Source organism: Tachyglossus aculeatus, chromosome 5 (assembly GCF_015852505.1).
Source record: "Tachyglossus aculeatus isolate mTacAcu1 chromosome 5, mTacAcu1.pri, whole genome shotgun sequence".
NCBI lineage: Eukaryota > Metazoa > Chordata > Mammalia > Monotremata > Tachyglossidae > Tachyglossus > Tachyglossus aculeatus.
In genome coordinates, this window is record NC_052070.1 from 81,398,524 (window position 1) to 81,411,085 (window position 12,562).

The following is a 12,562-nucleotide window of genomic DNA, read 5'->3' on the forward strand; positions in this document are numbered from 1 at the left end:
TCTGGAATACAGGATTAAAGTCAGCTTGAGGGGAGACTGGGAATTCTTTCTTGGCCTATGTTTGAGGAGGGAGGAAGAGAACCCAAATTACCTGGTACCAAGAAATTATTTATGGACAAAATCAATGGAGGATTATGCAATGTATAGATATGTTAGATACTATAAATCACCCTACACAGGTCTCTAGTGCTAACTATCTTAAACATACACAGGTGTGCAAATGTTTATGCAATCCCAAAGGTATACAAAAAAATCCTGAACTAAATGTCTTATTGCTAAAAAGAATCTCGGTTTTAACATATGTTTTGGGAACAAAGTTCCAAACTTCATCTGACAACTGAAATGCTGAAATGGACTGCAGAACATTAGGAAATACAAAAGGGAAGGATTTGTACCATATACTCAACGGCAAGAGGCATCTGTTCAGGAGAAAAAGTGTCCTTTCCCAGGTGCTTAGCACAGTGCTCTGCACACAGTAAGCACTCAAACACCGTTGATAAATTTTTTCTTACATCAAGGTTTGCTAAGCTTTGCATTTTAAATAAGGAAGTGGTTTCAATAGGCAGTGTCCAGTTTGGTTCACATTTCTATCTATCTATATAAGTATTCACTCAATCATATTTATTGAGAGCTTACTGTGTGCAAAGCACTGTACTAAGCACTTGGGAAGTACAAGTTGGCAACATATAGAGACGGTCCCTATCCAACAACGGGCTCACAGTCACATGTATGCACAAGCACACTAACATTTAAAAGCATCAAAATATGAGGTAAATCATTTTATTTCACCCAATTTTCATATATTAAACAACAGCCATTAGCAGAGGATTTCTTCACTGTACACACCTGCATGCTCCAGTACTTAAAGACAGATTCTTGTGACTTGCCAGAAGGTATCTAAGGAATCCTTGCCTGGCAGGACCACATCACTTGTCCATTACTTCCCAAACAATACCCATGCATCTACGATTTGTGAAACACCTCAAGGTACCCCAAGAATTTTTGGGCCCCACTTTTGATTGCTATATCTTTGTTCAGCCTTGGAACATGCCCAGGTGATGCTTAGCCACATACGATGTTGTGAAATTGAAATCTCCAAGGGCACTTGGCACATAGTAAGCGCTTAACAAATACCATAATTATTATTATGGTCTTTTACCACTCTTATACAATACCAAATGCTGAGTACAGTGGCCTGCCCGCAGGCACTCGATAAATACTGTTGATTGACTGCAACATGTCAGGGGTCTCTTGGCATATGAGGCAGGGTCTCTGGGGGTGTGCTCACAGACCTCTCTGTGAATGAACCAAACCACGGCAGGAAGTATGGATCTCTGGTCCACCACTATCTCAGCAAGCACCACACCTAATAATTCTATTTCACAAAAACTAAGGGACCAGAGGTACTACACACTTCCCTGGTAATCTGCTTTAGCCTCTAGTAATTTATACCACATAAAACTACTTTAAAAATCAAATCTATATCCCCCGGCTGCAACTTGCTTTTTTCCTCCATCTCCACTCAAAACAGCAGTCTCTGTGCATGATTTTTTAAAAAATAGTATTTGTTAAGCACTTATTATGTGCCAGGCACTGCACTAAGCACTGGGGTAGACACGAGATGATCACTATTTCTTTAGATGAAGATGTACTGGCCAAACACCATCTTCAGTGTTCTCTTCACTAGGTTAAAGAACAACAACCCCTTTGATCTTTCTTCACAAGACAAGTATTGCTTTGATAGGATCCACTTTTTTATGGTGTTTGATAAGTGATTATTATATGCCAATTACTGTACTAAGTCCTAGGGTAGATAAAAACCTAATCAGGTTAGACACTGTCCATGTCCCACATGGGGCTCACAGTCTTAATGCCCATTTTACAGATGAGGCACAGAGTAGTGAATTGCCCATGGTCACACAACAGACAAGTGGCAGAGCTGGGATTAGAGCGCAGGTCCTCCAACTCCCAGGACTGGGTTCTTTCTACTAGGCCTCGTTGCATCCCTTGCTTTGCTTTTAGAAGCTTTAAGAATGTTCTAGAAAGACAGATAGATGTAGAGATTTCCATACCTGTTTCTGAGGATGAAAACGCATGATTTATGGTAGACACAGGAACATTGGAACATTCAAAGTACTCCAGGTCGTCTTCTGGCTCACCTTTCACCTCAGCTCTGGAAGGTTTCTGGCTGGATGAAGTGGAGGCCAGTTTCTCTTCATCAGTGGCATGGCCATCCCTATTAGAAATGTTTGGGGCTTGAGAGATCACTGCTCCGTCACCCTAACAAGCAATGGGAAAATCCAGAGGAAATATATTCTTCAAAGACATTCACTGAAGCTCACTGCATTAAAAGGTGGGGGGGGGGGGGGCATTCAATAAATTGGCCAGATGGCATCTCTTGTCACAAAGTTAATGACTGATGAGGCTTAGTCGGGTGACATGAGACTCTATGCAAAGGAAATGACTACAGTGCTAATGGTTTGCAAAGTGCTATTTGCACTCTCTTGCTCCTGCCAGGAATGTTTCTGCTGGGATAATAGGAGCAACAGGTGAATAGTCATGTACTACAAATTGCATTTGGGAATTTCATGTACAAAACACATTTATGGTCAAAATGACCAGAGCATAGTGCCAGTGGCACCATAGACCAGAACATCTGCGATTTCTACAGACTAGTTCTAGTAACTGCCTTGATAGTCACAGTGGCCTTTGGTGCCCATGTTAACCAGCCATGTTCAGAATCCTACTGAGGCCTCCACCATGTAGGATGGTGGTTCTCTGGTCAGAAGTCTTCCCTACTGAAGGCACTGTCTCAGCAGGTGCTCCCAAAATTCTGGCTGTTCAACTGGCTAAACAGCAGTAAACCAGCTCTCCCTTGGGCATTTAAACTGGAAAACAGAAGGGTTTTATATGGTCCAATTTCTGGAATTTACAAGATCACCAACTCCCCCCACCACCCACCCCCGCCTTATGGTCTGTGTGATTCATAGATTGTAGGACTTAGATATACCTGAGCATGCACATCCAAAACAAGGGACTGAGATTCATATTTCTTCACCTTACAGCCGCTCCTGCCAAGAGAAACAAACCCATTCAGAATGATGTTCATAAATCCAAGGTTTAGGATGGAGAGACAGTGTGTGCAGATATAGGCTGAAGCATATGGTACTGCAAAAATCATAGGTCCAGAAATTACAAATGAAAAAGGCCTGCCAGATCACTGAGCCTATTCCCCACAAAAGGGACACAGACCAGAAAAGCAAAGCCACTCTTCAACACATTCTAACAGGCTTCAGGACAGCCGTACTTCTCCTATAGCTAAGCAAAATGCAGTACCTTAACTCTAATGCTCTTTGACGGCATTCTCTAATCCTGGGGACTATTCATACTGGCAGCTCAGAACCCAAGTCAACTTTAACACTTACATGAAGGCAACTTTAACATTTATTGAAAACTAATGTACAATTCTCTAGAAATTGCATGGGTTTCATTTTTGCATTCATCAAAAAAGTTATTCTTAAAAATAACCTCCCTGTCCTATTTGAGGAGAAATTATTGAAAACTATTGTACAGGAACAATTCTCTCGAAATTGCATTGGTCGTATTATTGCACTCACAGGAAAAGTTATTCTTACGAGTAACCTCCCTATCCTGACTGAGGAGGAATTAGTCAACAAGAAACCATGAGTCAAAAATGTTTGAGTATTCCATGTAATTCTGCTATTATTTTCTATTAAGTAGCAGGAAAGAACAAAAAATAAACATCTTTTATTGGGTATACAGTCCAAGCTTGGGGGGGGGTGGGGAACAAACAGAGAACAGAAAACAGTTTGTAGACCACTTGTTACTTTGAAACAGAATGTACTCGTTACTATTGGTTGCGGCAAGATTCTGCACTGTCATAGCTGATCGAATTATTGTGGGTAGGGAGGGCTGGAAGGAAGGAAGGAATGTACAGATGTACTGGATAAGAATATATGTACACATGTATGTGTGTATGTATATATATATATATATATATATATAAATACATAAAACACAACTTTCTTCTTCCATCATTTAATGACAAAATGCCTAAAGGCAATAATATTCAGAATAGAATCTGAAAATGTGTATGGGTGATAAATCTGTATTTATGAGTCTCTTCTCCCCAATAGCCTCATTTTAATATTCATAACAATGTGAATCTGTAGGAAATGCTGCATTTATGGAGGTATTTAATCACTAAAAGCCTTCTCTTTCCAAACTACTCACAAAAACTACTGAGGGTTGGGCTCAAACAGTAGTTTTCAAACCAAAAGTCAGCACTTATTTTATCAATCTTAGGGCCATCAATACACAAGTGCCATGCTATGAGAGAAAGCACACAGTCTAGGGCTACTGACCAGTTTCCATTCCTTCACATACATACAACTGCAAGGCTAAGCTGGCTTATGAAGTGGGGTTTGAAATGCAGCGGGCACCAATCAAAAAACTAAACTCAAGAGCTGGGTGCCAGCATGCTGTGAAGAGATGAAAGGGGAGAAAGAATTCCAACAGACGCCAGAAACAAATCAAAACCACAGAAAGTGTACTTACAACAGAAAACAGAGAAATTTCACTTGTTCAGTAGTCCTGAAGCACCAAAAAATTAGACAGAGAGAAACAGACAGATGGAGAAAAAAAAGTCATGTGAAAGACCAGGATATCATCTCTTGCCTGGTAGAAAGATTGCACAGTCCGTTCTGTGGGGTGAATGCGGATAAAAGATGCCCAGACTATGGATGTCACTGCAGAAGAATGAATGATCACAACCCCACCCCACCACCCCAATTACTTATTATGAGGTTATATATAGCATGTTCTGCCCTTTTAAAAAAATCAATACACAACAAAACTCAGTGCTATGTAAAATGGCACTTCAGGGCACCATTCTGTCCACCCCAAGGAAGTATCATTTTTTATTTTGCTGCTCAGCAAGAAAATAAAGCTTATCCAGACATTTTTGTAGCTGGAAAGGAATTTCCAAATGATGCACCTTCTGCTCATACAATCACAGGAGTTGGAAGAGCTCATCTGGTCAAGCCTCATGTTCCAGGCTGGTCACGACAAAACCAGCCAGCAAAGATGGTTATCTAATCATTCCTTATGGATGGAGGCACTACAACCTCCTCTGGTAACTCATTACTGTGTTTACTCATCCAGAGAGCAAAAAGGGCACATACAATTTGCCAGACCTTAACTTTTAAGGAGCTGCTTTTTTTTTAAAGTGATAAATTACCAAATGTTCTTGCTTAGTTACATCCTATCAAAATTTTCCCTGCTGAAATTTAAGCACATTTCCTCCTCTCCAGTCCTGGTTGGACACGGAGAAAAATAGGTCAAATGCTTCACCATGAAAAAAGCTAACACCATTATGAGCAGCATTTAGTATGAACAGAAATATAGTGAATGTATTATTGTTCCCTTATTTTATACTAACTGCAATAATCCACCTCCTCCAGTACCCCTAAAAAATGTGAGGGAGGTTCTATGAGGATTAAAAGTCATATTTCACTGCTGAGCATAAGAGAAGACTAAACTACCTTGAAAGACAATGCATGAGTTAAAATATCACTATAACTTGAATTTATTCAGTAGCTTTCTCCCAAGAAGCTCCTAATATCCCTATATTTGATCTCATTCACTCTCAGGGTATCCCCTGAGATAAGCTTGGGGGCAGGTATTAGCCTCATTTATCATGGCGAGCACACACAACATTGGTAAAAATAATAATTACTATTATTATTGTACTTGTTAAGTGCTTACTATGTGCCAAGCACTGTTCTAAACACTGAAATAGGTTGGACACAGTCTCTGTCCCACATTGGGCTCACATTCTTAATCCCCATTTTACAGATGAGGTAACTGAGGCCCAGGGAAGTGAAGTGACTTGCCTAAAGTCACACAGCAGACATGTGGCAGAGCCAGGATTATAATTTATAACCTTCTGACTCCCAGGCCTGTGCTCTATCCACTAAGCCACACTGTTAGTGGGCAGAGTGCAAGCAGGACCACCAACTCCTTCCTCCCACCTCCCAGAAGCCTGGAAGTATTGGTGCTAACTGCTTGTGCCCTATGGCAGCAAGGTACTTGGTTAGGTACACAGCTATCTTGGATTCCAGTCATCTTGCATGGGATCCTTCCAAGAGTGGGATAGATTCACCTAGCTACATCATTTCAATGTAAATGACCATTCTTTTTAGTCACTGTCAGTTCTATGAAAGAGGGTCTTCATCAACAGCAGTCCCAGTACCATTGAAAAATCTTTGAGTAAAAAAAAAACTCTTTGTGTAAATTTGCCACATATCTTTACTTTAGGTAGTTACGTCTTCAACAATGTTAGCATATGTTCTTGCTTATGTCCTATCAGAATTTTCCCTGCTGAAATTTAATCACATTTCCTCTTCCCCACTTCTCGGTGGACACGGAGAATAATTCATGATCAGAAGTTTCAGTACATTAAAGAATCTTTGAGTAAAAAACAACAGAAGCTGCCTAGACCCCTCCCTTCCTCCTTTTCTTTCTTTCCCTCCCTCTTTCATGGAAGATGCAAGGAGGCAGTGAGTGAATCTGTATAGGAGAGCAATGAGGGAAACATCTCTATGTAACCATGGGTACCAGAGGTGCTGGATGAGAGAGCCATTATGTCACACTGAATCAGTAAGTACACCAAGAGAGGTGTATTCTACACAGGTTCAGGTGAGAAACACCACAGGCAACAGTAATTCTCACTACCTGAACACTCACCTTAACTTTTCTGGGAGATGACACCTGCATATGTTGTGATATTCCCCTTCCTGCCTCCCCCCTCCCCCAGGAACAAATCTTACCTCATTCACATTTTACCACCTTAAATCATGGCCTGTTTAATCCTCCAAATGACCCTTACCAATGCTTCCATGTAAACCTCACTAACAGGCACAGGGTTTCCAAACCTTAAGGCATGCAAGACAAGACAGCTCTCACAAAAGAAAATGTTACATGGGACTCAAAGCATCACAAGCAGTACAAATAACTGAAAAGGAATTAAGAAGAATAGAGAAAGTCAAGCTAATTGGGTAAAGTATGCATTTCTTCAAGTAAACCTATTAAATGGATTTCCCTTTGAACTCTGGTAATAGCCTCCAACCCCTCTCAGGGTCGCACCTGGAGAGTTTCCAGTACTCTACCGTCTTGGCTACGGGAGAGAGAGTCAAGCAGAGACATGTCCATTCCGTTCCTAGCTTGAGCAGTGGCTGGCAAGTGGAAGGCAATCTGCTATAAGTCAAATCTCACCCATGCTGAGCAGCAGTGGCATGGGAGAGAGTCAAGGGAGGAGACTCAGGTTTACTGTACAGAAGGCAGCAATGGTAAACCACTTCTGTGTTTTTACCAAGAAAACTATATGGATACACTACCAGAATGACTGCAGATGGAGAGCTGGGCATTCTGGGAGAGATGTGTCCATGGTGTCGCTATGGGTCAGAAACGACTTGATGGCATAAGCCAAGTCAAGACAATAGTCTCCAAAGCTCAAGGAAGTTAAAACTGTAGTAACTGTCTGCCAGTCAATGATTACATTGTATTTCTCTATACCTGGGACTGGGCTAGGGTTATTACTACTACTATTATTTAGCAACATTTCTTAAAGGCCAAGTATAAAGCACTTAAATGTATAAAGCACTGAACAAAGCTTAGGAGCATTTGGACTGGAGATGGACCTGTGCTTGTCTAGCACTTTTGCTTTCTTGGAACTGTCACCCTCTCTACCTTAAGCCTGAGGGTCCCTGCATATACATCCTACTGGTAGGGACTGTCTCTATATGTTGCAAACTTGTACTTCCCAAGTGCTTAGTACAGTGCTCTGCACACAGTAAGCGCTCAATAAATACGATTGAATGAATGAATGAATAAATATCCCCAACCAATCTTCCCTGTTCAAGAAGCAGGGTGGCCTGGTGGGAAGAGAACGCGCCTGGGAGTCAAAGGCCCTGGGTTCTAATCCCAGCACTTCCACTGCCTGCTGTGTGGCCTTGGGCAAGACACTCATTGTCTCTGTGGCTCAGTTTCCTCATCTGTCAAATGGGAATTCAATACCTGTTCCCCCAGCTATTTAGACTGTGAGCCCCATATGTGACAGGGACTGTGTCCAACCTGATTTATCTTCTATCTACCCTAGCACTTAGTTCAGTGCATGGGCAAATAGTAATTGCTTAGCAAAAACCACAATTATTATTATTGCTCAACCTTAGAAGAAAAGAACCCAGTTTTGAACAGTCACTTCTCCTTTGTCTATAATGAATAACTAGGAACATGTTGTTGTCCCTCTCTCTACATTCTAATCTCTTCATTGACGGCTTGCTTGCTGTTCTGTTTGAAACTGCTGATAAGCAGTTACAGTAGATAGATAAGAGAGAGGATGCTGTTACCCATTTGGCCTGAGAGACTGCAGTTTCAAAAATTTCAAGAAATCACCAGGACTTTGCAAATAGGGCCTGAGATTTAGCAGGAGAAACATTAAGTAAAAAAAACCCCATCATATAGAGTCTAATAATAATATTGGTATTTGTTAAGCGATACAATGTGTCAAGCACTGTTCTAAGAGCTGGGGTAGATACAAGTTAATCAGGTTGGACACAGTCCCTAGCCCACAGTCTTAATTCCCATTTTACAGATGAGGTAACTGAGGCACAGAGAAGTTAAGTGACTTGCCCGTGGTCACACAGTAGACAAGTGCTGGAGCTGGGATTCGAACCCAGATCCTTCTGACCCCCAAGCCCGAGCTCTATCAACTAGAACATGCTGCTTTCCCACCAATTAAGCATGGCCTGGAAGTCAGATGACCTGGGTTCTAATCCTGGGTCCACCATGTTGCCTACTGCGTGACCCTGGGCAAGTTATTTAAATTCTCTGTGCCTCAGTTACCTCATCTGTAAAATAGGGATTCAATGTGAGTTCTCCTTCCTACTTAAATTGTGAACCCTGTGAGACAGTTATAGTCTGATCTATCTTGCTTCTTTCCCAGTGCTTAGAACAGTGCTTGACACAGAGTAAGTGCTTAAATACCACAATTAAGAAATACCACTTAGCAGAGTGCTCTACACCTAGGAGGCACTGAATAAAAATCATTGATTCATTGACTGCTGAGATTTGGCAGGAGAAGCATTAAGGAAAAAAAATCCACCATATACAGCAAATATAGAGCAAGCAAACAGGTCTGCTCCCAGAAACCTCACATTTGTGTAGCAATTAAGATCATGTAAAGAATGTTGGAAAGGGGATACGTGACTTCTGTAAATATTGCTTATTGTATTGTTGTAGGACAGTGCTCTACAAACAGTAAGCACTCAGTAAATACCATTGATTGATTACTATTTTGAAATATTTGGTGAGGTGAAAAGGAGGCAGGAGTCCAAGACCTACATTTAAGTACATCCCTATGCTGTAAGCTATGGTAAGTATGGACAATTTTCTTTTTAGGTTAATTTTTGTATGATTCTTCTCATGTGCTACAAGCATGAAGGGGCTTTAAATAAGATGAATTTTTATGGTTCAAGCAGCTCAAAAGCGGAATAATCATTCTACTACATGTGATTCGTTTCTCTAATTATGAAGAAACTCCAGAATGACCCATGGAAATTTCATCCACAGGTGTCAGAACCCATGTTCATTATCTCAATCACAGCTTAAGTTGTGCATATCTGAAGGTCCCTAGGAAACCCTTTTCCCCCCTCAAGCTCTTCGTTATACTTTCATCAGGCTCCTTTTTGGTATGGGTTTTGTGTTTCATGGAGTATCTCCAGTATATCATATTGTGTATACGTATGGAGAGAGAGAGAGAGAGAGAGAGAGAGAGAGAGAGAGAGAGAGAGAGAGAGAGAGAGAGAGAGAGAGAGAGAGAGAGAGAGAGAGAGAGAGAGAGAGAGAGAGAGAGAGTGAGTGTATGTGTGTGTGTGCACATGAGCATGCTCAAGAGCTGGAGTTCTTAAGGACACCACTGATAGTGAAACTCACCTATGGGTGCATGTGTCCAGTACACTATTCCAGAATACAAATATTTCTGCTTGCTAACAACTCATATGTACCCTTCCCTTCTTAATCCCTGAGCTGAGATTTGGGAAGTCCACAAGCACTGAGGTCACATTACTTTTTTAAACGATTCTTTCCTGCAGGACATGGACCAGGTGAGAAAGAGAAATACAGCCCTTACATGTCAATTATACAAGAACAAAGCAGGAACCAAGGATCATTTGATGATCTGACTCTATCTAGACTGTTAAATCTAAATTTGGGGGCAGAAGTAGTGAGCAATACATGAAAATTTAAAAGCATCATGGATTCACCCTCTCTCAGAACTAAACGGTGGAATCTCAGTTCCACAACTGCTGCCTGCCAGTCACATTCCAAGAAGGATTTCAAAGAGCAAACCCGGTACCCACCCTGACTCACGTTATTAAACGCGACTTTGCCTTCTTGGGTGATGCTTTCCCTTTCTTCATGTCCTCGCCCTGTACTTCATATGGCTGGGAGTCTAAGATTTCATTGACATGATGACTGGCATTAGAACAAAAATCAGCTCGTTCAGTATTGGTTAAAGAATTGGTAGGTTTAAAGGGATCTATGGAGTCATCAAAGTTATCAGGGTCAAAATGATATGACCCTTTTGGGAGTGGTGGGGAGTTCTGCAAAGTGGACTTGCCCCCAAAGGGGTTAAAGTTGGGGTCATCCCATTGGGTGGGATCCAGCTTGGAGGTGCCTTTGGGAAGAACTTCCTCCTTGGTTGGCCCTGCAGTTACTTCCCCACATGGTGGCCTGCCGATTCCCTCTTTTTGTCTTCTAGGGGTCAGTTTACTGACTAACTTTCGGCCAAGTTTCTTTGCAGGGGCGGCTTTAGCTTCTGGGTTTTCCATGCCTTCTGGAAAATCAAATTCCATTTTCAAAGGAGAGCTTCCGGAGTCCTCCTGCAACTCCACCCCTGAGTCATCGGTGCCACCACTGGAGCTTGTTGGGACTTTCTTCGCTGAGGGGGGAGTATTCTGGATCTCGGCATCTTCTCTCCCAAAGGGATCAGTATTCTCATCAAAGTCATCTGGGTTGAATGTATAGGATGCTTTGTGGAGAGGTGGCACCTCCACCACGGTTTCAATTTCTGGCTGCTCTCCTGTGGTCACTTTCTTTCTCAGACTGATGGGCTTGGGTTTCTTGAGCTTGCTCCTGCAAGGCCCAGACTCTGAAGTCAATGGACCAGTCTTCAGTTCGGTGTCTGTGGGACCCCCATGTGGAAACACCATATCACCTGTGGTCACTGCCCCAACTTGGAGTCCTGTGGATTCATCTGTGGATGTCTCGTGCTCCTCAACTGCCAGGATACCCTCAGACCTCTTGGCTTCTGGGGAAGGTGGAGTCACTGCTGAAATGGTGCCAACTTCTACATCACTTTCTACTCTAAAATTCTGGCTGGAGTTAGGGTCTGGACAGTGTTCCTGCACTTCATTCTTGGGGGGCCCAGGGCATGTCTCCGGCAAAGATTTTTCAGAAACTTCTGCTATCGGTTGTTCATCATCTTCCTGCAACTCTAAAACCAAACACAAAAGCAGTCCATTAAACACGTTTGTCAGAAGATGGTCTGTACCTCCTCTTTGCCAAATACAAAACAGGATAGCTCTTCCCTCCTTTGCTTCAAGAAAATTCTGAGAGCTTTCTGGGAAGGTTGCTAGTGACAACTACCACATGCCACCCTGAATCTATCTGGATGACAAAGTAATGTTCAGCCTGTAGATAGTAACATTTGAGCAGGGGGATAGATCATAAACTTTATCTTTGCCAGAGGTCTTTTTTTTTCCTTGCAGTAACTGAGGAGCTGGATGCTCAGTTCTATCATATATGTTTTCACTAAAACACTGGGAATTAGGAAACACTTGTAACGAAAGCATGAGCCCATTTGGACACTGCTTCTGGCAATGTTGGAAAAAAAAAGATTGTGCACAAACCTGTAGCAACAAACACAGTGACACAGTGAATGCTACGATGAAAGTTTTCCAAGAATATGACCCCACATTTTAGGAGAGCTGGGGGTATGTTACCAGCTGATTATGAATTTCAGGCATTCTACAGAATTCCTACATCATTTAAAAAAAAAAACTTTTCCCTGGTATTTTGGGGCATCAGATGGAATTTCTAAGTGTTCAAAATAATACCTGATTTTAAACTTGACCTGTAATAGACATATACAATTTTTCCTCAAAAAGATATGGAAAGAGCTGAGGAAACTCAGCTGAAATGTCTGTAAAAGGTAAGAGTGCTGTCAGTGGGGTGTAGAACAGAGAGCAAAGTTTAAAATGAGGTAATCTGTAAGGGATTTAAGAATTTGAAATACCCTCAAAGGGACTAAGACTTAAATGTTTATCATGCTACATGATTGTATTACCTGAAGAGCACATTGCAAAAAACACACTAATAATATTGCAACAGCAGCAATACAGCTTTGGAGACTGATTTACAGAAAGGATCAACAATAGAGCTGAAAGTAGCATAGTTAGCTTTCCTCCAGACCAAAGTTACT

At 41.7% G+C, this 12,562-nt stretch overlaps 1 protein-coding gene across 5 annotated transcripts in view; it reads right to left on the minus strand.

Annotated features, from left to right (window-relative positions):
• The window catches only part of TACC1 (transforming acidic coiled-coil containing protein 1), a 90,256-nt gene that overhangs the window by 16,678 nt on the left and 61,016 nt on the right, over positions 1 to 12,562 (minus strand). For 2 of the 5 annotated variants that reach the window (XM_038747196.1, XM_038747194.1), the window contains exons 3-6: positions 10,450 to 11,575; positions 4,579 to 4,614; positions 3,011 to 3,071; positions 2,073 to 2,280 (exon numbers count right to left, since the gene is read on the minus strand). In XM_038747196.1, the coding sequence (XP_038603124.1) occupies positions 2,073 to 2,280; positions 3,011 to 3,071; positions 4,579 to 4,614; positions 10,450 to 11,575 (1,431 nt within the window). The remainder of the gene's footprint in view (positions 1 to 2,072; positions 2,281 to 3,010; positions 3,072 to 4,578; positions 4,615 to 10,449; positions 11,576 to 12,562) is intronic. The other 3 variants (XM_038747198.1, XM_038747199.1, XM_038747195.1) reach the window with 3 other exon arrangements.